The 26,524-nt window shown below is 54.8% G+C and overlaps 3 protein-coding genes and 1 pseudogene across 10 annotated transcripts in view; 1 reads left to right on the top strand and 3 right to left on the bottom strand.

The window, feature by feature from the left end:
• Nucleotides 1–4,121: 4,121 nt before the first annotated feature.
• On the bottom strand, nucleotides 4,122–4,795 carry LOC129500117 (V-type proton ATPase subunit G 1-like; annotated as a pseudogene).
• Nucleotides 4,796–5,194: 399 nt separating this feature from the next.
• On the bottom strand, nucleotides 5,195–21,091 carry PPP1R13L (protein phosphatase 1 regulatory subunit 13 like). 5 transcript variants are annotated; one of them, XM_055310980.1, is made up of 14 exons: nucleotides 20,114–20,507; nucleotides 19,673–19,954; nucleotides 15,118–15,194; nucleotides 14,865–15,007; nucleotides 13,961–14,471; nucleotides 13,770–13,868; nucleotides 13,603–13,694; nucleotides 12,833–13,307; nucleotides 11,850–12,304; nucleotides 8,926–9,057; nucleotides 8,686–8,819; nucleotides 8,395–8,561; nucleotides 6,351–6,550; nucleotides 5,195–5,809 (listed from the first exon to the last, which is right to left on the bottom strand). In XM_055310980.1, exons 3-14 carry the CDS (start codon nucleotides 15,170–15,172, stop codon nucleotides 5,771–5,773), a joined length of 2,502 nt encoding a protein of 833 aa, XP_055166955.1. In that variant the 5' UTR covers nucleotides 15,173–15,194; nucleotides 19,673–19,954; nucleotides 20,114–20,507; the 3' UTR covers nucleotides 5,195–5,770. The 5 variants fall into 5 exon arrangements, with proteins under 5 accessions (XP_055166955.1, XP_055166957.1, XP_055166954.1 ...); XM_055310982.1 differs by lacking the exons at nucleotides 19,673–19,954; nucleotides 20,114–20,507 and adding an exon at nucleotides 21,073–21,091; XM_055310979.1 differs by lacking the exon at nucleotides 19,673–19,954 and having other exon boundaries at nucleotides 20,114–20,508.
• Nucleotides 21,092–21,430: 339 nt separating this feature from the next.
• On the top strand, nucleotides 21,431–23,756 carry POLR1G (RNA polymerase I subunit G). The gene is made up of 3 exons (XM_055311263.1): nucleotides 21,431–21,495; nucleotides 21,859–22,000; nucleotides 22,321–23,756. Exons 1-3 carry the CDS (start codon nucleotides 21,474–21,476, stop codon nucleotides 23,750–23,752), a joined length of 1,596 nt encoding a protein of 531 aa, XP_055167238.1. The 5' UTR covers nucleotides 21,431–21,473; the 3' UTR covers nucleotides 23,753–23,756.
• Nucleotides 23,757–23,868: 112 nt separating this feature from the next.
• ERCC1 (ERCC excision repair 1, endonuclease non-catalytic subunit) overlaps nucleotides 23,869–26,524 on the bottom strand; it is a 35,421-nt gene continuing 32,765 nt past the window's right edge. For 3 of the 4 annotated variants that reach the window (XM_055311265.1, XM_055311264.1, XM_055311266.1), the window contains 3 exons: nucleotides 26,077–26,176; nucleotides 24,567–24,638; nucleotides 23,991–24,374 (listed from right to left, as the gene is read on the bottom strand). In XM_055311265.1, the coding sequence (XP_055167240.1) occupies nucleotides 24,096–24,374; nucleotides 24,567–24,638; nucleotides 26,077–26,176 (451 nt within the window). In that variant the 3' untranslated portion in view covers nucleotides 23,991–24,095. The other variant, XM_055311267.1, reaches the window with a different exon arrangement.

Below are 26,524 nucleotides of genomic sequence, written 5' to 3'. Positions count from 1 at the left end.
GCGGTTTGGCGCCTGCCTTTGGCCCAGGGCGCGATCCTGGAGACCCGGGATCGAATCCCACATCGGGCTCCCGGTGCATGGAGCCTGCTTCTCCCTCTGCCTCTCTCTCTCTCTCTCTGTGACTATCATAAATAAATAAAAATTTAAAAAAAAACCGACAAGGAAATTGAGGACATTTACGGAGCCCACGAGTTAGGAATGGCTTCATCGCACCAGACTAACGTGCACCTGTAAAATGCCTGACGTGTCCTAGACTTCTCTGGGATAAATAAGTCCTCCTATTTGGTGAACGCCCATGGTTTGCCAGACAGACACTGTCCTTATCAGGCAGTCATGCAAAGGCACTGTCGCTTGGTGGCTAAGGTGTGGGCTCTGGAACCAGGATGCCTGGGTCCAAATCCTGGCCCCAGTGTCTACCAGCTGTGTGACCTTGGTCAAATTAACTTGTCATCCACAAAGTAGGATGAGTAGATTATCTATAACATGAGGGCACCTGGCTAGGTCAGTCGGTAAAGTAGGGGACTTTTGATCTCAGAGTCATGAATGAGTTCAAGCCCCACATTGGGCACAGACCTTACGTTACAAAAAAAAAAGTAAAAAATATTTTTTAAAAAGATTACCTACAGGGGCAGCCCCGGTGGCGCAGCGGTTTAGCGCTGCCTGCAGCCCAGGGTGTGATCCTGGAGACCCTGGATCGAGTCCCACGTCAGGCTCTCTGCATGGTCCCTGCTTCTCCCTCTGCCTGTGTCTCTGCCTCTGTGTGTGTGTCTCTATGAATAAATAAATAAATAATCTTAAAAAAAGATTACCTTGTAGGTGATGCTTAAATTAACCTGCATAAAGCAGTTAAAATTGGGTTTAGCGCATCCTTAGCATTCAGTAGCTAGTAGCTTTTATGTGATTGTTCAACAAATAGATATGGGATCTCTACTGTACTAGGCGGTAGACAGCCCCTGCTCATGTCCTCAAAGAACGGACATTAAACATACAAGTAAATATATGGTTACAAGTATGACAAGTACTTTGAAGGGAAAATTCTGAAAACCATAAGGGCTATGTATGGGAAACATGCTGTCAACCAAAGGAGGGTGGGTGGAGTGGTCAGAAAAGCCTTCCTTGAGGAAATGAGGCTTGAGTAGACATAGAAAGTATGAGAAGGAAACAACCAACCAAAGGAGATAGATGCGAGAAAGGGCAAGGGTGTCCCAGCCAGAGGGAACATTGTATACAAAAGCTCTGCCGCTAGAAGAAAGCTGATGTGTCCAAGCGCTGAAGGGAAGCCTGTATAATTGAAGGATGAAGCTGGAGGGAGAGAGCGATAGGGCCAGGCCAAAGATCCAAAGATTCTTAGGATTCACCTTCAGAATCCTAACCAGTATACCCCCTCCTCACCCCGCATCAGCCCACCTTACCTCTGTGATCCCCTCCTCTCTTGCTTAGCTCATTCTATTTCGGTCCCATCATCCTCTGTGCTGTTTCCAGAACACTCCAGGCACATCCTACTTTAGGCATTTGCACCTGCTACATCATCCGCCTGGAATGCTCTTTCCCCTGACATCCACATGGGTGGACCTCCTCATATCCTTCAGGTTCTGCCTCCAATGTCACCTCCTTAGTGGCACCAAATTAAATTCAACCCCTCCCACACACACACGGACTCATACGCTACCCACTGCAGTTCCTTTGCCTGCTTTGTTTTTCTTCAGAGCCCATCTAAGCATCTGACATACCAAATATCTGACTTTTAAAAAAGATTTTATTTATTCATTTGACAGAGAATACAAGTGGGAGAAGCAGACACCCCGCTGAACAGGGAGCCCCATGTGGGGCTCAATCCCCAGGACCCTGGGATCATGACCTGAGCCAAAGGCAGATGCTTAACCAACTGAGCCACCCAGGTGCCCCTGACTTATTTATTTTGTTTAGAAGGTCAGCTCCATAAGGACAGGGGTTTTTTCCATTTTACTCACTCCTGCATCTGCGGTCCTTGCTGCTGTGCCTGTCACACAATGGAGCATCAACAAATATCTGTTGAAAGGGCAAAATAAGCGAGGGGTGGGGGTGGAAGGGGGAATGGCCAAATTTGCATTCTGAACCCCTAAGTCACTGGGGGTTCCTCGTGTCACATGAACCAGAAGGAGTAAGACAAACAGAACCAGTCAGTGGCTCAGGCTAGGGTAGTGGAGAGAATTATGTCATTGAATCCTCGTGGTGGTCCTATAAATCACGTGATTTTATTACCCCCACTTCAGAGATGAAAAAGCGGTCTCAGGTGAGGTGAGTTGCTCCGAGCCCATTTTATTCCGGTATCTGTGTGTCTGTGTCTCTGCCGTGATAGTTTCTGGAGCTGGTCTGGGCAGAGAAGGAGAATGAGGCTTGAATTTGAATTCTCCGATGAGCTGAGATTAGAGAAGGAGCTTCATTAACATGACTACAGGGTTCAGCAAGAGAGACACAAGGCTGGAGGGAGTGGGCCACCCAAGGTTGTGACTTCCTTCAAAATCTTCTCTTGGGACTCCTGGGTGCCTCAGTGGTTGAGCATCTGTCTTTGGCTCAGGTCATGAACCTGCGGTCCTGGGATGGAGTCCCACATCAGGCTCCCTGCATGGAGCCCGCTTCTCCTTCTCCCTATGTCTCTGCCTCTCTCTCATTCTCTCTCTCTCTCTCTCTCTCTCTCTCTCTCTCTCTCTCTCTTTTTCTCATGAATAAATAAATAAAATCTTTAAATAAAAAATCTGCTCTTTCATTTGTTAATTCATTCACCCATCCTATATTACCTGAGCCCCTACCTTGTGTACATTCTGAGCTGCGAGGGCAAAAGGCACCCAGCAGTGACCAAGACAGCCTCAGCCCTGTCCTCCTGGGGCACATAGTCCAGTGGAGGAGACAGAACAGACCGATGGTGACGACCCACAGTGAGCAGGGCTGGAATAGGCGTGGGATGGGAATAACTGGTGCTTATATCAACAAATGACATTTGTTCTACAGTCATACGAATGATAGCATACTTCCAAAGTTAGACAAAGTCTCTAAAAATAGGTCTTAGGGAGCCAGTAGGATTCAGAGTGGTGCTGATGGTGGGGACCGGGGTCAAGCCAGTTCATGAGCTTGTTGACATGACCCTGAGCCTGAACCAAAGCTACACATATACTAATGCTCCTTGCAGTATCACGTCCAAGGAGAATAAAACAGAGAACCTGCACAGCATGACTTTAGATCATTGGGAGTAAATCATGGTAATGCTTTCCCACTCTTTGTGCCCCCCATGCAGTAACCAGCCCCATCCTGCTGCTCACTCTCCTGCTTTATACTTGTCTCTGATGGTGTCCTGTGCCATCTCCCCCACCTTATCCTGCCCTCCCTCCTCCTCCAGGTCTCAGATATCCCTCCTCCAGGAAGCCCTCTCTGACCCCCCCCCCCCCCCCCCGCAGTCTAGGCCAGGCACTTTCTCTGGGCTCCCCCAGCCTATCCATGATTACTTTGCTCAAGCGGGGAGACGGGGAAGAAAGATGTCTTTTTTATTATTATTATTCATGAGAGACACAAAGAGAGAGAGAGAGAGAGACATAGGCAGAGGGAGAAGCAGGCTCCATGCACCAGGATGGAGGGAGGAGTCTGAGCCAAGGAATGCAGGCAACTTCTAGTAGCTGGAGAAGGCAAAGAGAGAGCTTCTTCCTTAGTGTCTAGAAGGAAACTCTAGAAAGGAACTCAGCAGTCCTGACCCATTGATTTTAGCTCCATGAGACTCATTTCAGATGCCTGACTTCCAGACTGTAACATAATATATTTCTATTGTTTAAGCCTCAAAGTTTGTGAGAATTGGTTACAGCAGGAATGGGAAACCAATACAGACTTTGCTCCTGGAAGTGGGGTGTCGCTGTAACCAATACTTAAACACACGGAAGTGGATTTGGAACTGGGCAATGGGCAGAGGCTGGAAGAATGTTGAGAAAATGATGGAAAAAAGCCTAGATTGCCTGGAACAGACTGTTAGTAAAGTATGGATATTAATTCTGCTGGTGGGGGCTCAGAAGGTAGTGAGGAGCAAGGTAGAGAAAATCTGGATCATTTCAGAGAATACCTAAATCATCATAAATAGACCTTTGGTAGAAATGCAGCCTCTAGAAACTAGAAAAAGGGGCGCCTGGGTGGTTCAATGGGTTAAGCATCTGCCTTCGGCTCAGGTCATGATCTCAGGGTCCTGGGATCCAGCCCCACATGGGACTCCCTGCTCAGTGCAGAGTCTACTTCTCCCTCTCCCTCTGCTCCTCCCCCTGCTTGCACTCTCCCCACCTCTTCTCTAAAATAAATAAATAAAACCTTTAAAAATGAGTAAAATGCCAATCCACATGCAGAGCTGCTCCTTCCTTCCCTATTTATGCAGTAGTTTTCATGGATTTCTGGCCGGATGTCACAGACAAAGGCCAAGAAGTTATCCAGGATTTCGTCCCTGTTGGAAGGGATGGAAGTAAGTCTGGAGGATGGTCATCTTCTCCTGTGTCGCCTTCTCCAGTTCGAGGCTGCAGCTGCCAAGGGACTTCAGAGCTAGAGTTTCCTTGGCCTTGAAGTCCTTCTCTCTTTGCAGGCAGTACTATTCAATTTTAGCCTCAGCTGCTCCTTCCACCTGCTTTAGCCTCAAGTTCTTTGGCTTGTAGGCCTCGGACACCTTCTCAGCAGCCCACCTGTAGGCCTGCAGCAGCTGTTAGATGCCCTGCCACGGTTGGTCATGGCAGCGGCCGCTCTGAGGCCAAGGTGAGCAGCCTAAATTGGCTTGATCGCTTCCTGGGGTCCCCATTTCAGTCTTCTGACCCCCCAAATTATAATAAATCTGTGTTATTTAAGCTACTATATTCGTGGTAATTTGTTATGACAATAATAGGAAACCGACACACCTCTGTTGTGAGAGATTGGACTGAATAACGAAGCCCAGAAGGTGGGGCTATCTGGTGGTTCCAGGGGCTGATCATCTCCCTTCGGCTCAGGTAGTGATCCAGGGGTCCTAGGATCGAGTCCCATATCAGGCTCCCCGAGGGGAGCCTGCTTCTCCCTCTGCCTGTGTCTCTGCCTCTCTGTGTCTTTCATGAATAAATAAATAAAATCTTTATATATGTATTAAAAAAAAAGACTGGTTTGCCAAATGTAGTAATAATGATGAGCACTTATTAAGTCAGATGGGGATCCAAAGACAGGGAAGTCAATTTCTGTGCAAACTACCTTTATTTATAAGGAAAAATGTCCCCCATTTGGTTATAAAACCAGCACTGTGTGAAAGCCCTTGACTGGAGAGAGGTGGGACAGAGGTCCTGGTAGAGGCCAGTGTATCTCACCCAGCCCTGGAGAGATGGGGGCAGAGGTGACTCCCAGGGAAATCCAGTGGAGGTGATTCATCCCAGGCTCCACTAGGAATGGTGCATTGGCTTGTTTTGAGGGGGTGAGGGGGGTTGGCAGTAGGAGTGGGAGGCACTTTGGACGGGATCTGATCTGGCAAATGGAGGTGGTGGTGGTGCTGGTGCTGGTGCTGGTGGTGGGGTCTCTTGCCTCCAATGATTCCCAACCCCAAGGCGATCTCCCATGGCTAAGGCAGTTTCTAAATTTAAGGCTGGGGTTCTCCTTTTCCCCTGGGCTTCAAGGGAAGCAGAGAGCTGGAGGTGAGGACCCCAGCCCTGTCGGACTAGGAGCCCAAGGAGAGGCAGCAGTTACTGATGAAGAGGTCTGAAGCAAAGGCAGGATGGCTCTATCCTGCCTCCCTTGAAAATGTCCTTCTGTGCAGCTAGACCTTATTCCTCTGAGTCTTCACCCTGGGGAAGAGCTGAGGAAGACAGGATCTTTAGACATGAGGAATGCTCACTCCCTCATCCCACCCCCAAATTTAATGGAGTCACCTAATCCACCCCCAAACAGATGGGCTGTCTCCATCCTCTTCTCCCTTCCTAACAGACTTCTAGAATCCCCGGGGGCCGTGTCACCACCAAGCACCAGATGGAGACAGAGTCAGCAGCCCAGTTGATGAGATGGAACTTCCTGGGTCTTCCATATTGCCATGAAAGCAACACCTGCTTCTCCCTACCTCCCTCATTATTAGAATTAATTTTCCAACGAACAAGGGGTAGTGGAAAGGGAGGTAGGCAGGAGGTTGGAGTGCCTGGGTGATGGGCAAAATTGAACTCCAATAAAAAAAATTAAAAAAAAATTAATTTTCCTCATCTCCCCACAAACTTGAATGGATTCTTCTGACCTACCTTGTCCCCAATATAATGAAAGGGCTGTCCCTCTTGCCCCTCTTTTTCCCAGAATCACTCTTTCCCCCAAATAGCCACAGGAGGCCGGGACAGTATCTCTTCTGGGCTCACCCCGAAGTAGTTACGAGGTACGTAGCCCTCCTGGCCATGCAGCCCAGCCCACCACCAGTCCGTCTCCTCTGGTCCATCCCTCCGCAGCACTGTGACCGACTCGCCCTCACGGAAGGACAGCTCATCCCCGAACTCCGCACTGTAGTCCCAAAGGGCATACACCACCCCATTGTGCATCAGCCCCATGCTCTGCTCCACATCTGAAACATAAAAGGGCAGGGATTATGAGCACTGGGTGGAAGGGTGGGGGTGGGGTTCAACACTCAGGTTCACAAGACATGCTGAGGACAGGGACATGCCCTGGGATTTGGCAAACCACCTCCACAGCTGAGGGATGAGCCACCTGCAAAGTTGTGCACCCCTGTCTGCCTAAGCTGGAGTCAGCTGCCAGGACTGGCAGTCTCGAAAATTTGAGAATGCTCAGGGTGCAGCAGACTGGGCCTCCAACCCCCAGAGGCAGGGTCACTGGCCCCCATCCCCTCTTGGAACATCATCAAGTAAGTCCCTGTGTCACTCCCAGAGATGCAATCATCTGCGCACTGCACCCCTCACTCCTCAGCAAGCTATAGTTTCCATAGCCTCAACCCCTTTCCTTTTTTTTTTTTTTAAGATTTTATTTATTTATTCATGACAGAGACAGACAGACAGAGGGAAAAGCAGGTTCCATGCAGGGAGCCTGACGTGGGACTCGATCCTGAGTCTCCAGGATCACACCCCGGGCTGAAGGCTGCGCTAAAGGCTGCGCTAAACGGCTGGGCCACCTGGGGCTGCCCTCAACCCCTCTTTCCGATGGCACAGCCCATCTCCCCCTTTCCCAGATGGTGAGTCCACATTGCTTCCCCCTCCCCAAGAGACAGAAATCTCCAAAGAGGATGTAATAACTTCTCTGGAGGGTAGAGCGCAACTGCTCGAACCCCACCCCCGGCCCTACCCCATAAGTGGTAAAATCTCCGTCAAGAATTTAGTCCCCCTTCTGAATGGTACAGTCCACCATGCTCCCTCTCTCTAGTGGGGCAGTCCACCAGGTTCCAGGGTCCCTGCCTGCCCTGCCAGGTGTGATGCCCAACCTCTACTTCACCCTCACAGAACTCTCCATGTCCGAGGCAAGCAGAACGGTGTGATCCCCACCCATGTCTCATAGGCTCCGCCTACCTGTACAAATGTGCACTGGCCCAACGCTGCTCCCCAAAGCCTACAGCCTATTTGGCGCCAGTGGTGCAGTCCCTGTCTACCCCTGTTCACCCACAAGCCCCAAGGCTCTCGGCCAGTGTCTGCCATTAGGCTGTCCTGTGGCCATCCAGGCTCACCTCTCGGAAACATTATCCCACCCCCAGGTCCTGGAGCCTGACTTGCTCCAGCTGTGGGATGTTCCTTTTTTTTTCTGTGGGATGTTCCTAACGTCACCCTATGATACAATCTGGCCACCCACTCCAGGTGTGCAATATAGACGCTCTGCACACTCCCATGGTCCAGGCTACCTACTTCCTCCAATCACCTGGTTAGGTGATATGACCCTCCTCCTAAGGGAAGCCTCGTGTCTCCCTGCAAGTGGAAGAGACCCCAAGCCCCAAGGGGGTGGCCTGCTTACCCGCCAGCTGTGTGGCACTGTGTCTCCCACAGGTAGCACAGCCCACCTGTGCTGCCCAACACCACGTCAATGGTATAGTTGGAACGTACAATTCCCCATGCCCAAAGGCGAGAAAGCAGGTAAACAGTGCAATCTCCAAAACCACTCTTCTCCCCAGGGGTTTCCAGTCTGCACGGCACACTGCCCATGTCTCCCCACCACCCCTCAGGTTGGCAGTCTGCTCACCCCACACACCCCGCTTGCACCTGCCAGATGTGAGGCCCGGTCCCCCCCACACGGGAGGTGGTTCATCCCTCCACCCTTCCTCTGTAATCCTGCCTCTTGATTGGGACAGCCCTCACATCTTCTCTCCTGCGACTGGCAGTCAGCCCCCCTCCCCCCCCCAGCTGCCAGCTGGGCGGCCCAGTCCCCAAGACCTCCTCCCTACCGCAGAGGCGCCCCTGAGCTGCCTCGCACCTGCCAGGTAAGTGGCGCAGTCAGCGTAACCCTCGCGGTAGGGGTCGCACTTCTCGATGGCGGTGGCTCCGTCACTGAGCGTGGTGGCGAAGATTGCCGCGCCGTGCTGCACCAGCGCCGTGCAGATGGCCGTGTCGTTGCACGATGCCGCGCAGTGCAACGGTGTCCTGGGCGTGGAGGCGTGCGTGAGTGGCCGCGCGGTCGCCAGCGGGTGCCCCGGCCCCCCGGCAGCGCTGTCCCGCCCGCACCCGCGCCCGCACTGCACCCCGCGCGGGTCAGGGCAGGGCTCACCAGCCGTGGCTGTCGGGGGAGTTGACATTGGCGCCGGCCGCGATGAGGAAGTCCACGATGGGGTAGTTGGCGCCGCAGATGGCGTTGTGCAGGGCGGTGATGCCCTCCTCGTTGGGCTGGCTCGGGTCGTTCATCTGGGAGGGGCGGGGCGGGGACGCGGAGGCTCAGTCCCCGCGGCAGGGGTCACCTCGCATCACCCCCCACCCCGGCCCCGCCTGCCCTGCACTTTGCAGCACTCACCTCCTTCACCGCCTGCTGCACCACGTCCAGCTCCCCGGTCAGCGCCGCGTCCAGCAAGAGCACAAGCGGGTTGAGGCGCGCGCGACGGACCTTGCGGGGGGAGCCCGCCTTCCGCAGCACCGAGCGCATCTCCTGGGGGACAGGGCGGTGGAGGGGGGCTTCAGTGATTTAGGGAGACTGTTAATATACCCATTACTTGGAGAGGAAAACAGAGGTTCAGGGACTCCGCAGTAGCCGCCCCAGGTCATCCAACTAGCCAGAAGTGGGGCTGGGGCTGGAACGCAAGGAGGTACAGAGCCTGAGTCCAGAGGGGCTTAGGGAAGGGGATGCCTCAGCTCCACAGCTATTGTTCCCTACAATAGAGAATTGGGTGATCATAGGATCTTGGGCCCTGACACCTGAAAGGAAGCTGGCAGACCAATGAGTTTATGATGGTGGAAGCCAGATTTCTTTTATAAAACATAAATGCTGGGGCCCCTGGGTGGCTCAGTGATTGAGCATCTGCCTTTGGCTGGGGTCATGATCCAAGGGTCCTGGGATGGAGCCACACATCAGGCTCCCCAAAGGGAGCCTGCTTCTCCCTCTGCCTATGTCTCTGCCCTTCTGTGTGTGTCTCTCATGACTAAATAAAATCTTTGAAAGAAAAAATGCTATGAAGCACACCCAACAAAATGTTGCCCAGTGTTAATTCCAGATGTTTGGGATGAGAATATTTAGCCTAACATTCCCCGTACTTTCTTATTTTTGATGTTCATGGGTCCTCCTACAAGATTCATTTCTTCTGAGCATGTCGGATTTGTGATTCTGGCCTTTGATGTCTATGACTTAAAGATCCTGGAATTTGGAGATCCCAAGAGCCACTGATTTCAAAATTCTCTGAGGTTCAGCTATTTCAAATCTCCAATATGTTGTGAGTCCAGAAATGCTAAGTTATGCCACGTCAAATTGCTGAAGACCCAAGACATTGTATTCCCAAGATTTTATGATTGGGAACCTTAACATTTTATGGTTAGAATTTCATTCCAACAGATTGAAAGGAGATACTCAAAATGTTAATCATGGTTCTGAATGCTGTGAATTTGGCCTCTTCATTTTTTCATCTATGTCTTCCTAGTTACTATGGTGTTTGTGTATTTTCTAGTGAAAAATGTTCATTTACAATATAATTCCGGGGGTACCTAGCTGGCTCAGTTGGCACAGCATGAGACTCTTGATCTTGGGGCTGTGAGTTCGAGCTCCATGATGGGTGTGGAGAGATTACTCAAAAGAATAAAATCATTTTGGGGCAGCCCTGGTGGTGCAGCGGTTTAGTGCTCCCTGCAGCCCAGGGTGTGATCCTGGAGACCCGGGATTAAGTTCCATGTCGGGCTCCCTGCATGGAGCCTGCTTCTCCCTCTGTCTGTGTTTCTGCCTCTCTCTCTGTGTCTCTCATGAATAAATAAGTAAAATATTTTTAAAAAATAAAATAAAATTCTATAACATATTAGTGCACTAATCTGTGATTTTTCTGACTCAAATGAGATGAGTCTTTAATTTTCAGTTTTGGTGACTTCACAAATCAGTTAATAATCAGGGTCTGTGTTACTGACTTTTAAATTCTAAGATCCTGTTCTTTGAACCTTCTGCGCTCTAGGATTCTGAAGCTTCACTGTTCTGAGACTGATAACAGGATTTAATTCTTGAATTCTGTGAGTTTTCAAGTTTCTTTATGGCCAGGACTTTGTGATTTTATAAGGTGATTTTCATTCTTCTGTTCTTGGTTTCAAGATCCTGAATCTCAACATCTCCTGGCTCCATTCTCCTATTAGGAGGGTTTGGAAATAGGTATATTAGGGTGTCTACCCAGTCCCTTCTTCTTCTTTGGGCATCGTTCCCCTCTCTCTGTCCATCTATTTGGAGAGAACAGGACTGTTCCATGTGACACCACCCACCCTAAGCCAAGATGCAGGGACTGGAGCAAGTTTAGCAGGAGACCATCCCCAGGTCAAATGCTAACAATAATCACAGTGGTTAAAAGGTGCCAGGCACTGTTCTAAGCACTATATTCATATACGTAATGCTCATAGCAACCCTATGGTTGTTCTCATCCCCATTTTACAGATGAAGAAACTGGGGCCCAGAGAGGCAAGATATCTTGGGCAAGGCTGCATAGCTAATAAGTCCTATGGACCTGGAATTTGAACCAGGCAGCCTAGCTCTGCAGCTGGAACCCTTTAAAAAAAAAAGATTATTTATTTATTCATGAGAGACACAGAGAGAGAAAGAGGCAGAGACACAGGCAGAGGGAGAAGCAGGCTCCACACAGGGAGCTCGATGTGGGACTTGATCCCAGGTCTCCAGGATCACGCCCCAGGCTGAAGGTGGCGCTAAACTGCTGGGCCACCAGGGCTGTCCTGCAGCTGGTACCCTTAATCACAACACCCACAGCCTCAGAGACCGGAGACTTGCTCTCGCAAGTCTAGCAATAGCTAGACGGGCCATTTCTAGCCATAGCACCGGCTTGCTGAGGTCAGAGGAGAAAGCACAGATCCCCAGAGAATGTAGACAAAAGAGACCATGCAGCAGCTGGGGAGATAAATGGTGACTGTCTTGATTCAGGCAGGTTTTTCGGGTCCTGGAATAAACCCACTGACACACTCATTTCCATGTTGTAATACTCAAAGATTCCTGAAGATCGGATACCCTTGGGGGCAGCAGAGAAAGTCTCTGTGTTGCCAAGACTTCTGAATGCCTCTCCATAGACACTTCCCCTGTCTTTAGAACACAGGCAACCCCTTAAGACTACATTTTCCAGTCTCCCTTGCAGCTGGGTTCCTGACCAAATGGAAGATGTGATGTGTGCAATTTCCAGGTTCGGTCCTAAAAGGGAAGGGGCACTTCCATCCCCTAACTACTATACCCGGCTGTCCTTGTGTATTACTCACCATGCTCTGCAGCTGCTCTGGTGGGCTGATCTGGGGCAGGGCCGGGGGTGGTATGGGAGCTGGTGGGGCAGGAGCAGGGGGCCCTGCCCTAGCCTCAGATCCTTCACTGATGGAGGACAGTTCGGGCTCAGGCCCCCCAGGCCCACTGTGACGATGGAAGAGGCGGCTGATGATCTGCTGGTATTGCTTCTTGTGGGTGGGGGGCAGGGCTACGGCTGGGCTCTGCTCCATGGAGCCCCTGCGTTTGAGGGGCCGCGGTATCTCTGCCAGCACCCGTGCCACCTCCTCCAGCTCGGGCACCGACTGTGCCTCGGGTGGCAGTGCTGGCTGCAGCCTTGTGGGGCTGAGGGGCCGAGTCACAGCGCCTTCATCTGCATCACCAGCCTCCAGCACCGGTGTCAGCAGCCCCTCCAGCTCTGGCTCCGGCTCCAGCTCAGGGGGAGGTTTGGGGGGACCTAGAAGGAACAAGAAGTTCACCAGAGAATGGGTCCCTGTGAGAACCCCAAGATTCCCTTCTCTAAGTCCACAACTTCCAAGACCTGGAGTCGGCATCTTATTTGCCTTGTGCTAGTTTTATGCACATAAACATATTAATAACTATTCTAATTCATATAAGAGCTACTGAGATCTTCCTATGCATCAGGCCCTATTTTAATGACTTTATATGGATTAAATAATCTAATACCATATTTCAATAAGGTGGTATTAGATTTTTTACACTCAAGAATATTGAGGTCCAGAGAGGTTAAGTGACTTGCCCAAGGTCACACAGCATGGAGCTAGGCAGTCTGATTCCAGGGTCCGTGCTTAACCACCATGCTATCCCTAGCTCCTAAGCAAATTCCCAAGCTCCTCTAGCCCAGCTCTCTGTAGGGACAGTGTCTGAACAGGTGTCTGGCTGTGCTGGCTCACCCAGCTGTTCTGGTCCCCAGCCATTTGTCCTCCCTCTAACCAGCCCTCAGGGCCCCCCACTGCTGACTCACCTTCGCTCACAGGGGGCCAAGTCTGTGGGGGAGACTGGGGGGCTGGGGCAGGCGGTTGAGGCTGGGGCTGTGGTTGGGGCTGTGGTGGAAGCTGGGGCTGGGGGGGTGCCTGGGGCTGGGGGGGTGCCTGGGGCTGGGGAGGTGCCTGGGGCTGGGGAGGCAGCTTAGGTGGGGGTGCTCGGGAGAAGATGGGGGAGCCAGGGAGCATGGCCCTGCTGGCTCCGTGCTCCCAGAAGGCATTCTGCAGCTTGAATATCATGCTGAGGGGAAGGGGGCGCTGGCGCGGGGCACCCCGGGGCTGGGGGCTGGAAGGGGGCATGGGGATGCGGCTAACGGGCTGCCAGCTGCGGGGCAAAGTGCCTGATGGCCCCGTGGAGCCCAGGGATCTGCGGTAGCTGCCCACATCAGAACGCCTGTCGTTGGCCAGAGGAGAGACCTTGTAGTTGCGGGGCAGAGTGGCGCTGGTGAGGTTGTCCTGGGGGACAAAGAGAAAGAGAATAAAAAGGGTTCAGGTGGGAGGAAGTGAGGGGGAGGGCATGATAAAGGAGGAGGGGTAAGGAGGAAGGAGGAAGGAGGTAAGGACAAGGGTCAGAAGGGAGAGAAGGTGAAGGAAGCCAGAGGGAATGCGGGAAAGAGAGTCAGGGAGAGGGCGGCAATCCAGGGAGAGGTACAGAAAGAAGAGCTTGGGGTGGATGGAGACTGGGGGTGAGCCGGGAGCAGGAGATGGTCCTGACGGCACTCCACTGGCCCCCTCCCCAGCCGCCCCTCACCTTGCTGGTGGCCCCCAGCCCATCCAGGCTGCTCTCTCTCCAGGGTAGCAGCTGCAGGCCTGGCGAAGCAGGCCGCGAGAAGACGTCCAGGCCTGCAAGGCGGGAATCATTAGGGTCTGGGGGCTGCCTCTCCGGCTCCCCCACTCCTCTGGCCTCCCAGCGCTCACGTTCGTAGCTCGCCGTGTGCGAAGGTTTCTTCTCGTACGCCACGTCCAGGTCAGACTCATTCCAGGCTTTGGGGGGCCGCCGGCGCAGCGTTAAGTCGTCTGGGGGGAGGTGGCAGATCGGGATATAGGGGGACGCTGGTCCCAGGCCGGTTCCCTCCCACCCCTCCCCAAAATTAGGCCCCCGCGTTCACCTTGAGCGCGCAGGGGCGGGGCGAAAGCGCTGCCGCCCGCGCCCAGTAGGGGGCCCCCGAAGGCCACGGGCGCGTCGTAGGCGGAGGTCTGGGGGCGTGGCGAGGGCCCGCGCTCGGGGAAAAAGGCCTGGGGCCCCTCGGCCAGGGGGCTGCCGCGCGGGGAACCGGCGCGGCCCAGGAAGTCGAAGGGCGTGGGGGGACCCTGCTGGCGGAGCGGGCCGGGCCCGGGCCGCGGGGAGGGCGCACGGCCGAGGGGGCTCCCTGCGCCATCGAAGGCGCGGGGCCGGGGCGAGGGCGCGCGCTCCAGGCTGCTGTAGGCGTCGGGCTGCAGGTAGAGCGGGGTGCGCGGTGACGAGGGCCGGCCTTTTGGGGACAGCGGGCTGTAGGGGTGCAAAGCCGGCGCGCTCTCGGAGCGTCCGAACGAGGTGTCTGCACCGTCGGTGGCCGCCTTCCGGGGAGACCCGCGGCTGCTGAAGGGCTCGGGGACAGGGCTGGAGCTGTACCGGGACACCTGTGGGGAGGCCGGGACATTGAAGCGTCAAAGGAGACTTTAGTAGAGGGGTGAGTAGATCAAAAGAGGTCTTTGAAAATTAACCTGGGGGGTTGGGACCGGGGCTGGAGATTCAGGCGGCTCGGGGAGCCCTGGTGACGGGTCCTGGTGAGAGAGCCCTGAAATCAGGGCTGAGGCTGGCCCATACAGCGCCTTTCTGCCTCTTAGAAAAAGTCTTTTTTCTTCCGAGGGTCCTGTTAGATTTCCATGTAGACCACTGGCTGTGGTCACTGGCTCCCTCTTTCAAGTGCCCTTTAAATAGCTCACGGCGCCTATAACCCTACGGGACAGAACGTCAGGCAGAAAGAAGCTGGCTCTGGGGGCCAAGGTGGGGCCCAAGGCGAGTGGGCTCACCCTCGTAGGGGCTCCAGCCTGCGAGCCCGGAGGCGTCGGCGAGTCTGACCACAGCGACTCCAACTGTTTGGTCAGTTCGTCCACCTTGGCCGCCGCCGTGTCCAGCTCCATCTGCTTCAGGTCCATGTGCTTCATGGCCAGAGCTGGGCAGGAGGGGAGTAGCGGTGAGGACGGCGGGGGGCCTCCAGGCAGCGCCCCGCCTCTACCCTGGAGGGCCCCTCGGGGGCAAGCCCCGCCCCCTACCCCAGCTCACACTGGAAGTTCAGGTCCAGAAGGTCCCGGGTGCTCTGGAATGCCTCGCTGTCCATGGTGCCGGCCGAAGCGGGGCGCCTGCGGGGGCATGGGTGGGGGGACCTTCTCAGACCCCGCCCGCTGGGAACCAGAGACCGAGCCTTTACTTTCCTGGTTCCTTCCACTGGAAGCGCTATGCCCCTCCACTTCCCGGGCCGGGAAATGCCAACTCCTTCAAATCCTCCTACATGGCCCTGGACAATTCCTTCTCTTTACGTGGCTCCTTGCTCATCTTTCTAGATCAGTCCTAATAAGACTTAAATCACTCTTTTGGCAATTTTCCACTGATTACCTACTGTGTGCCAGGCATTTTGGGGAACAAAGGATGCAAAATAACTATCAATTACTGAGTGCCTAGTACGGACCAGGAGACAGTGTGTTAGATCCTAGGGATATCATTTGTTTTTTATGCTAGGGATATTTTTAAAAATAATAATTGTGCCGCCTACCGTGTACCTGTGATAGTTGCTTGAGGCCATAATGAAATCAAATAATGACTATTAACTGAGTGGCCACTGTCTCCTAGAATTGTGCTGAGTGCTTGCACCCAACATTCCATTTGGTGGCCAAAATCACAGTGGCAGGCAAAAACGTGAGGCTCAGAACTGTTTGTTCAAGATCACCCTGTAAGGAGTCAGCAGTACTAGGTTTCACACCTGAATCTAACTTGTTAGTCTGGGTCGCCTCCACCAGATTGGAAGAATCCCAGAAGGCAGGGACCACTCAGCTTCCTCTCCCCAGAGCCGACCTTATTCATGGGACCCAGTGTTAACAGGAAGAGGAGGGAAGTAGCTAGGGGCAGCTGGGCCGCTGTGGTCACTGGCTCAGTGGGAAGGAGCCAGGCCACAAGGAACCGGTCAAGCCAGCACCATCCCCATCCCCATGGTAGCCACCACGCCCAGGTGGCTTTGCACCTCCCCAGGCTGCACCAACTGCTTAGCTTTGGAGGTGCAGGCGTGGGCAGCAGGGCGGGCTGGGGCATGCTGATTCTGGCCTCTGTCTGGGAAGCCTCAGAACAGAACCTGTTGGGGCTGGTGGTTCATTTGGGTGTACTGGGAGCATGTGACCTTGGGCAACAAGTCCCATCCACTCCTAGGGCCTCAGTTTCCCCAACAATGAAAGGAGGAGGCAAATCAGCTATTCTAAGAGGCCTCTTCAATCTCTCAGAATCTAGAGGCCTAGATTCTGAAATTGTAAGGACCTTGAGGGTGTAATTAAAACTTTACAAAGCCTAAAACTCTCAGCTTGAGAGTCTCTTGTCCAAAAGTTCTAAGTTCTAGAGTCTATCTTTGGAACATTCTAGAATTCTCCAGTTTTGTTAGTTTAGATTTCTCCATCTTCTTGCACCATGTTTTTCTATCTATCCCAGGCTCCGCTGTCCTACAAGTCTAGTTGAATGCATGGGTAGTGGAGCAGGTAAGATCACAAGTAAGGAGATAGACTTCCAGGGTTCACATCTGGTGGCACCACTATGACCCAGACAAGAGTGCCTCTTGATCTGTAAAATGAAGATATATAGCAGTTCACTAGGAGGACTATAGTGAAAATCCAACTGGCTGGGAGATGCAAGAAGAATTAAGGTTCTGAGAATTCAGGCCTGAGAAAGTAGAGACTACAGGAATCAGAACTTGGGGCTCTTAAAACCTCAGATATAAGGACCAATAGAAAAAAAAAAGAAAAAAAAAAGGACCAATAGAGGTACAGGGTGGCTCAGTTGGTTACATGGCCACCTTTGGCTCAGGTCATGATCCTGGGGTCCTGATCTGCTTCTCCCTTTGCCCCTGCTCCTGTGCTCTCTCTCTCTCTCTTGCTCACTCGCTCTCTCTCTCTCTTAAATAAATAAAATCTTAAAAAAAAAAAAAAGAACCTCAGATCCACAAGGAACTCTGTTAAAATATAATAACGAACAATTCTATGCAGCCTCCAGTGCCAGCATCCTGGCAACGAGATGTTCTTTGGGAGGATTTCAGGATTCCCAAATTTCTAAGCCTCTCCTATTCCATGCTGACATCCTCTGGCTCTAAGGAAATGCCAAGGCTGGGCGTGGGGCCCTCCCAGGGCCGGTGCGGGCAGAGGGGTTGTCGGGGCCACCAGGGGGCGCTCCGGGTCACGGCCCGACCCCAGTGGGGCGGGCGGACAGCGCCTGAGCTCAGACCCTGGGAATGCGCTGCGGGCCCGGGCAGGTGCCTCACCTCCCGCGGCAGGGGAGCGGGGAGCGGGGACCGGGCGGGGCACCAGGACGGCGCGGGCCGCGCCCTCCGTTCCCAGGCCCCTGCCGTCCACTTCCAGCTCCCCGCTCCCCCTCCGGAGGGCTCTAGTCCACCACTAGGTACCCTCTAACCCCAGCTCCCATTCCTCCCCTTTCCCTCCACCCCTAACGCTCGTTCCCCGGGACTCGTGCACGCGGCCAGGCCAAGCACTTTCTTGGGGGTTAAGGATCCCGGGGGGCTTCCTGGAGGAATCATCCTCAGTGGGAACTGGGACAGAGCGCCAGGCTAGGCTGGGAATACCCTGGTTAGAATCCTACATTTCTGTCCCGACAGACTGACTCTGGAAGAGACCCCACCCTTTCTGGGACTTGGTTTTCCCCTCTGCCGAGGACTGTGCAACAGGCTAGGGCCTTCCCCTGTCTAAGTCTCTACCCTGGGCTAGTTATATAGCTTCTCCATGCCTCAGTTTCCTCGTGTGTATAAAGGGGAAATTAATACCTTCATCTCCAAAGGGTGTGAGGTTTGAGTGACATAATTTCTGTCCAGTGTTGGGAACGATGTGGGGCACCAAATAAAGTTCACACATACTGGATTCTTAATTACGGACCTTCCCCGGCTGTTCATTAAGATAACATAGGATCTGACACAGCGAGGGCTCAAGACCCGGAGTTATCCCCACCCCTCCACCCCAAGAGCCCTTTCAGCTCTTTCTGAGAGTCTAAAAGCCATGGGTTTTGACCTCTGGAGTCTCAACTTCCTAAGCCCTAAGTTCTTCCTGTACATTAGTGAGCTCTGGCTAGTGGTCATCCCCAAAAATTCAGGCAGAGGGGCATGGGGTGCCTTGGAAGATTCCAGAGAGAAGGTGGCAAAAGCCCAGGGTGTAGGTGTAGGGTGTAGACCTCTGTAGACAGTGGGAACCACCCCATCTACCTACCAGCGCTGAGCCCGGCCCGCTGTGAGCTCTGTCTTGGCAGCCACGCTGGTTATTATTTTTAATTTCATCTCAGGCTATCACCGAATGCCCTTCAAGCCCAGACACTAGGAAGTTCTTCCCTCTCTCATCAGAACCCTTTGCCTCCTCCACGGCCCTGTTCCATCCCCTCACATGACACAGGGGGGTGGAGAGAAGGGGAGACAGAGGGAGGTGCTGGTCCCTGCCCTCCCCCAGCTTCAAGGACAGACACACACCTCCAGATTTAGCCTCTATCCCTCGCTTATCTCCCACACTACCTCAGGTCAGACAGATGGGGGTGGAGGTGACATTTCTCACCTCAGGGTCAGGGCAAGGAGCCCTAGAAGGGAGAAGGTTAGTCAGAAAATCTGGTGGGAATGGATGGAATCCCGTCCCCTGACAGCTGCAGAAGGAAGTGGAAGCCAAACTCTTAACAACTCTGCTATCTGAGAGGGTCACAGAAGATAGGAGCCAAACTCTAATCAACTCTACCTGTGTGACCTCTTAGCCTCCGTTTACCCCCATGCTCCTCTCTGCGTGGTGGCTGTGTAGCACCCAGCCATGCAAGCCTCCCAGAATCCAATCCCACCTTCTGGAATTCTGCCCTGGGTTCTAGAACCCCCTGTGCAAACCCCAAATATTTCCCACCTCCACCGGGTAATGGGACGCCCCCGCCCCCACTAGGGGGCGCCCTGGGGTGGCGGTCCCTCCTCTGGTTAGGCAGGTCTGACGCCCGGGTTAATGATATGTTGGGGATCTCGCAGGCGCACACAGGTTGGAGAGTTGCCCCGGTCCCCCCACACACACCCCTGCCGCCGGCCCTCACCCCAGGGCCGGAAAGTGTAGGGAGCGCCGGAACCCAGCCTCCAGAGGGACCCCGGGGGCTCGTCCTGCTGCATCTCAGGGACCCTAATTCCACTATCCCCATCCCACGCCTAATTCTGCCTCGAGATAGAGGCTCAGTGGAGAAGACAGCTGGAGGGCGGCACACCCTTTCCAGAGACCCACCAGCCCGAGTCTTGTCATTTCTGCCCGGGACTCAGGGATCCGATACCCCCATTCTACTCAAAGACTCGGGCTTCTGGGAGCGCCCAATTGGTGGGACCCAGGAGTCCCAGCTCCAGCGTGTCCCCGGGACCACGGGTCCGAGCCCTCCATCCCAAGAACGCAGGCATCGGAGTCCCCTTTCCTTTTGCCTAGTAAATCTGAGTTCTTTCCTCCGAAGATAAGAACTCATCTGCGCACCCCCAATTCCGCCCTGGGACTGGCGTCCCAGTCCCTTCCCAGTCCTCCCAGGGACGAGATGTCGGCCTCCTCCAGAGCCGCTGGACCCCAGGGGGGCGGGTGGAACTCACGGATCCGGGGCAGATCCTGGCACCGGGGGGACTTCCTCCGGCTCAGGCTCCGGCTGCGGGGAGCCGAGGACGGGGCGGGGCAGGCGCCGGGAACAGGTTAGACGACGTGACTCCGGCAGGAGGGAGGCGGGTCCCAGCGGGGAGGGGGAGTAGGGGTCGCCTCGAGCACCTTGGGACTTGTAGTCCTGGAGGGGCAGTACGCAGCCTGGGACGTTCCCACTGGGAATCACTCAGAGTCCATTTCACAGACAGAAAAGGCGAGGTCCGGAAGCCGAGGGCGACCTGACTCCGTAGATAGAATCCAGACTTTAATCTCGCCATGACAGCGGGAGACAGACTCCCGAGTCCCTGCCCGACCCCTCCAGGCTTCGTTTCCCCCTTCTAGAAAGATTTGGACGCCACCAAAGGAGTAAAAAGGTTAGAGGTTGGGAAGGGACTCACATGCCTCGCCCGTAAGGCGAGAAGAGAGCCTCGCTAAATCAGTATTCGCTCGAGTCTCCGAGCCTCGATCTCCCCGTCGGTGAAAAGGATGGTTGGATCTTTACAGATTTTCCCAGCTACCGAGTCCCGAGTTGTAGGCTGGGACTACAATCCCCAGCAGCTTCCGCGACGGACGTCGGGCGTCTCCCTTCCTCCAGTCGCCTGGGAATTGTAGTTCCGTGCCCGCAGGGGCGGCGCCCTGGAGTCTCGCCCACGCTGGGGGGACTGCCCGGTGATCCCCGGCGGAGGGAACGCGTCCCCTTCCCCCGACCGTCCTTCCGCTCTGGGGAGCTGCTCACACCCTGGGAAAAGGGGACGCCCCGATTCTCGAACAGGATCCGAAATCACGGCAGAGGAGGCGGGCAGTGGCGCTGACACACGCGCCAGGAATGCAGTCGGGTCACCCTGTCTAGCTGCCGTCCCCCGGCTCCGCCCGCCGCCGCGAGCTGTGCGGTCTCCGTGGAAAGGGGCGTGGACGCGACCCCCAAGTCTGCATCCACGTGCCGCTGTTTACACGCGCCCCCCCTAGTCCCCTCCCCCCCGGGAAGAAAGGGCACTGATTGAACTTTCCACTCCCTCTCCCATCCTCAAAGCCTTCGGAAAAGTCCCCCACGCACTAGACTAAGTCCTCGGGGGCGTCTATCGGTCTCCCTCGGTCCACAAACCCCGCCCCATAGCCCGCTCCGCCCCACGCGTGTCTAGCCCGCCCCGTGGCCCACAGGCTCCTCCCTCTGCGTTTCCCGCTCCCAAGGAGTTCACAAGCCCCGCCCCTAGCTGGTATTTCACGCCCTCCGGAGGAACGACCCAGTTTCTCCGTTTTCCCACCTGTCCCACTCAAGTTCCGAATTTCCCAGGCATCCAGGCCGCCCAAGAAGGGATTGTAACACTGAAAGCACGGCCCTGCCTACCTCGACTCTTACCTGTCCCTTTAAGAATCTCAGACCAATCGAGCTTCCTGTCTCTTTAAGAGTTAGGAGCTACCAATGTGGCTGCCCCTTTAAGGCGACGGTGGAGCCAATGATGGCTGAGACTGGGGGGACGCCCGCCGGGACCCGGTGAGGCTCTGACTCCCGCCCAGCAGCCAGTCAGTTGCTCTGGGGAGCAGGTTTTCGGAGAAAGACTTCTTCCTCGGCTGTCTGCTCGGCACAAACGGAGATTCCCCCAGTTGTGCTCGCAGAGCGCGCGGGCTCCGAGGGACACCCCCGCGCTCCTGCACCACATGGGCGCTCCCGGGCGAGGCCCCGCCCCCTGGTTTCACGTGGTCTGCGGCGCGGCTCGAGTGGCTCTGGCGACTGGGGCTGAGGGAGGCACGCGTCCCGGGATGGCGGGGACCCCGGTCGGCGGTGAGTTGCATCGGGGCGGGCCGACGGGGTGCAGGAGTTGGCTCCGGGGAGGAGAAAGGGGCCCCCGGGTGGTGGGTTGGGACGGAAAAAGGGACATCTCGGAGACGGGACTCGCGGAGAGAGTATCTCCCCCCGAGGAAGGGACTTCGGACCGACGGCGGGTACAGGTTAGGGGAAGTACGAAGGGCGCCCCCAGCAGTTGGCTCGGCGGAGACTGGAGTGCCTCTGGGAGACAGGCAGGAGCGAACAGACCGGGTGAGGGGATCGAGGCGCTCAGGGGGCTGGGACCCAGGGGCCGATAGGCGCCCCGGAGGATTGGAGCCGCGGGGCAGTGTCAGCAGACCCCCGTTTCCTCTTCTGCAGGTGCTGCTCCCTTCTCCTGTCCCTCCAACTTTACCGCGACGTCCCCAGCATCAGAACCCACTCGTTTCTCTTTGGAGGCGTTAAAGGACCCAGATACGGAACTGTGGCTTATCCAGGCTCCTGTGGACTTTGTCCCAGACTGGTGAGTGGTCCCAGGCCACCTCCTGGGAATACTACCCCTCACTCCGGTGGCTGAACTTGGCGGGAAGTTTAGAAGGCCTTTTCTGGGATGCCTGCGTGGCTCAGTGGTTAAGCATCTGACTTTGGCCCAGGGCATGATCCTGGGATCCTGGGATGGAGCCCCACCTCGGCTCCTCCATCTCAGCAGGAGTCGGCTTCTCCCTCTCCCTCTCTCAAATGAATAAGTAAAATCTTTTTTTTTTAAATGTCGTTTCTCAGCTCCTTTCCTCCCTTTCACCACAAGAAACTGATGAAACTCTGCCTTCCCCTTTCTCCTTCCAGCCTCAATGGGCGGCTAGTGCCTCTTTCAGGCTCCCAGATTGTGAAGGGCAAGTTGGCAGGCAAGCGGCGCCGCTACCGGGTCCTCAAAAGCAGTGGCCCCCAGGCTGAAGAAGCAATCCTGCTGGCTCCCTCCGAGGAGGCAGCAGGGGGACTCACCTGTGCCCCAGCCCCCCAGGGCAGCCTAAGGATCTTTGATAGTCCCCCAGAACCCTCATCAGGGACCTTGCTGCAGCCCATTCCAGCAAGCCCCCCTCCACAAATCCCCCCTGGCCTGAGGCCTCGGTTCTGTGCCTTTGGAGGTAACCTACCAGTAACAGGGCCTGGATCAGTCTTGACACTGAATTCACCAGCCTCAAGGAAGAGGAAGAAGAAGATGCATATGCCAGGGGCCTCAGTTGCCCAGGAGGCAGTGAATGGGCTTGGGGCCCTGGAGGTGAACACAGTCTTGGGGTCCCCAGATACGGAGGTGGGGAAGAAGAAAAAAAAGCAGGAGCCGAAAGAACTAGAGGTTTTGAAGCCAGCAGCAGCAGAAGCCCCCCCTGAGATGTCGGAACCCCTGGTAGCACCATTCCCGTCTCCCGCCAAGAAGAGGAAAAAGAAGCCCAAAGAGGCAGAAATGGTCAAAACAGAAGAGCAGACACCAGAGCCCGAAGAAAAGACAGTGGAGCTGGAACTCATGGTTAAAACAGAGCCCCTGGAAGAGCCAATCCTGTCCCCTACCCGGAAGAGGAAGAGGCAGAAGGGGACAGAAGGGAGAGAGTCAGGGGAAGGGATACCAGGTGAGTCTCTGCTGCAGCTGAAGGTGGAGCCAGAGGAGGAAGCCATCCCACTGCCTTCCTCAAAGAAGAAGAAAAAGAAGAAAGAAAAGGGATACAAAGTAATGATGGAGCCAGGGACTGAGGCTGCAGAGCCTGAGATGGGACTTCTGGAGCCCCTGGGTGAGATGATGGAGCCTGAGCCACTACAGGAAGCTGGGCTTCAGGCTGAGGCAGCTTTAGTGCCCACCAAAAAGAGGAAGAAGAAAGAAAAATGGCAAAACACGACAGTGGAGATGTTGGAGCTGGGGGCAGAGGTGATGGAGCCTCCGATGGAGCCTAAGTCGCCAGGTGACCCTGAGCCTCACATGGCTCCAGCACCCACCAAAAAGAAGAGGAAAGAACGGGGGCAGAAAGCAATAGAGCCAAGGGCTGAGACGGCTGGCCCACAGGAGGGCTGGGTGGTGGAGCTGGAGGTGCCAGCTGAGGGTGAGCCTGAGGCCAGGGCAGATCCTGCATCCACCAGGAAGAGGAAGAAGCAGGACTGGGGAAGTAGGGTCCCTGAGATCACAACCCAGGAGAAGACGCTGGAGCCATCGCTGGATCTGGGGTCTGTGGAGGTGGCTCCCACAGGACGGGAAAAAAAGCGGAAAAAGCTACAGCAGGGTCCTGTGTAGACTCTTCCAGGGAAACGGCCGCAATTAAGGAAAGCTGGAGGTGACCGCCTGGGCCAGCAGAGTGCAAGAGCAGAGGACCAACCCCCCTCCCAGTGACTGCCCCAGCACGCCAGCAGTAGCCTGGGCCAGGAAAAATGCTTTATTGTTACACTTAGGGCCTCCTCCTTCACAGCTGGGGTCATCAGGGCACTTTCAAGAAGGGCTCGTGTAGGACATCAAACAGCCTCCGGGCCTGGATGAGAGCAAGAGAGAAATGGAACCAGTCATTAAATGAGCCATTTGTTTTCTACATCTGGGGTGGACTTGGGTTCTTTCTCTCTCAGCTCAGAGGGGGCTCTGGGGGCTAGGAGAGAAAGAGCCAGATCTTGATTCCATCCCAGACTGGCTGTGTGAGTTTGGGCTGGTCCCCACCTTCTCTGGGCCTCAGTCTTCCCCATCTGTAGGAGAAGCACTGTGGGCCTTCCAAAACCTCAGAGTTTTGGGATCCGAGGTCCCATTTATTTGGAGCTCCCTCCTGTCCCCAACCCAGCAGGCCCATCCCCATAGCTCTTACCTTCTGGGGCCCCAGGCCTGGACACAAAGCCAGATCTTCCCTCGATGCAGCCATGAGCTGTTCCAGAGACTGAGGAAGATGGGAGTGAGGGGTCAGAGATGGGGAGCACAAAACTAGCATGCCCAGCTGACCAGGGATCTAAGACATCCCTGAAAGGAAGTGAGGTCCTGTGGGAGTGCAGAGGAACCAGGAAGGATGAGGGGAGGGGGAGTTAATTGAAAGGGCAAGGGGGTCAAAATGCCCATTGGGACGAGGGCTTACCCCAAAAGTTGTCAGGAGGGTCTGGCTGTCTGTTTTATTGACTGACTTCACAGTGGTCAGGCATTCAGTCACCTGGAAGGGGAGAAGGAAGCAGAGATGCATCACGAGAAGAAATAACTGCAAGACAAACAACCCCTGTGGTAGCACTGGTCCCCAATGTGTCCCCAGACTGCCCAGAACGCATTCAATAAATGCCTTTTTTTTTTTTTTTAAACTTCAGTTTGGGCACCTGGATGGCTCAGTCGGTTAAGCGTCTGCCTTTGGCTCAGGTCATGGGTGCAGGGTCCTAGGATTGAGCTTTACATGAGCTTCACGTAGGGCTCCCTGCTCAGCAAGGAGTCTGCTTCTCTTCCTCATGCTCATTCTCTTTTCTCTCTCCTTCTCATATAAGCGTGCATGTGCTCAAATAAATCTTTAAAAAATAAAAGTTTGGGTCCCTGGGTAGCTCAGCGGTTTAGCGCCTGCCTTTGGCCCAAGGCATGATCCTGGAGACCCGGGATCAAGTTCCACGTTGGGTGCTCGCTTCGACGGCACATATACTAAAGTTCCACATCAGGCTCCTTTCATGGAGCCTGCTTCTTCCTCTCCCTGTGTCTCTGCCTCTGTGTGTGTGTGTGTGTGTCTCATGAATAAATAAATATCTTAAAAAATAAAAGTTCTCAGAGTGGTCCCCAACTAGGTGAGAGGGTGTCGATCACATAAGATAAATACCATTTCTCTTGAGCTGGTGCTGCCCAGGGGAAGCCCATAGGCTCTGGAGGCAGATCTGAGTCTAAAACCAGGGCCCACTACTTACTCCCTATGAGATAATGGAATTGACCTCTCTGGGCCTCTTTTCAGGCTAATGGGGGCCCTAGGAGCACCCACCTCAGGGGTGGTGGTGGACGTCCACCGTTACTTAGTGGTTGGAGCCCAGGTTACACACTTCATTCAGCCAGTACTCCCTGAGTATCCCTGAGTGCTGCATAGTTCTGAGGACACAGCAGAAACGGAGCCAGCCCCAGCCCAGCCCTCCTGGGGCTCCCAGTCCAGTGTGGAGGACAGATCAGCTCCTGACAGTGGTGACCCACATGGGCAGGGCTGGGATGGGGGACCCCAACAGGGGCACTTGTCAGGGAGGGCTTCCTGGACAAAGAGGTCTCAGAGCTGAGATGTGAAAGATGGAATTAGGCAGATAATTCGGTAGGGGGAACAGAAGGGCACATACTTAGAGGAGTGGGCCAGGTCTGGGAGAAGTGACAGAGATTACAAAGCCAGGGGTGAACAGGGCTGCTGGGCAGAAGAGGCAGGGCCCTATAGAGTGGTGAGCAGCCCGGCTTTCCCTGCAGGTACTGGGGAGCCATGGGAGGGTTTTGAGAGAGGGAGGGCAGAACCAACTTTGTGCTTAGGAAGATCCCTCTAGCTGCCCTTTGGGTGAGAAAGGAGGGAGGGATTGGGGAGAAGAGAGGAGGATTCAGGCACCAGGAAGGAGCTGGGGGGAGGCCAAGGCAGGGAGATGCGGGGGCCTCACCCGGGAGACGAAGTCCTGCTCCAGCTTCTCCATCAGGAGGTCGGCCGGCTTCTGCTCATAGGCTTTGTAAGTCTCCAGGTACCGCCCGGCCTCCTCGGGGCTGGGGTGAGAACATTCGGGTCAGCCAGGGTGAGGGGGTTATGTTTTAGATTCAGATCATGATGCTAACTCTAATGTGAAGAAAAATGATCTCTCCTGCCCTAAATGCCTCCCTGGCAATAACCCCAACCAGGCGCATCTTTGCTGGCTAAGGGGCAGAGCTTGGGAGCCTGAGCCATTGGGTTCAGGTTCCCCCTTCACACCCGAGTGACCCCGGGCCCATGATTTTCTCTCTCTCTCGGGACCTCAGCCTCCGCATCTGTAAAGTGGAGCGGATGGTAGGATTGTGACAATTACACCAGTGCCAGCTCCAAGCGCTCAGAGCCACACCTGACACTCAGAGACCTGT

Source organism: Nyctereutes procyonoides, unplaced genomic scaffold (genome assembly GCF_905146905.1).
Source record: "Nyctereutes procyonoides isolate TBG_1078 unplaced genomic scaffold, NYPRO_anot_genome, whole genome shotgun sequence".
In the NCBI taxonomy this organism is placed as follows: domain Eukaryota; kingdom Metazoa; phylum Chordata; class Mammalia; order Carnivora; family Canidae; genus Nyctereutes; species Nyctereutes procyonoides.
Note: the sequence above shows the minus strand (reverse complement) of the source record. Positions and strands in the feature narration are given on the sequence as shown.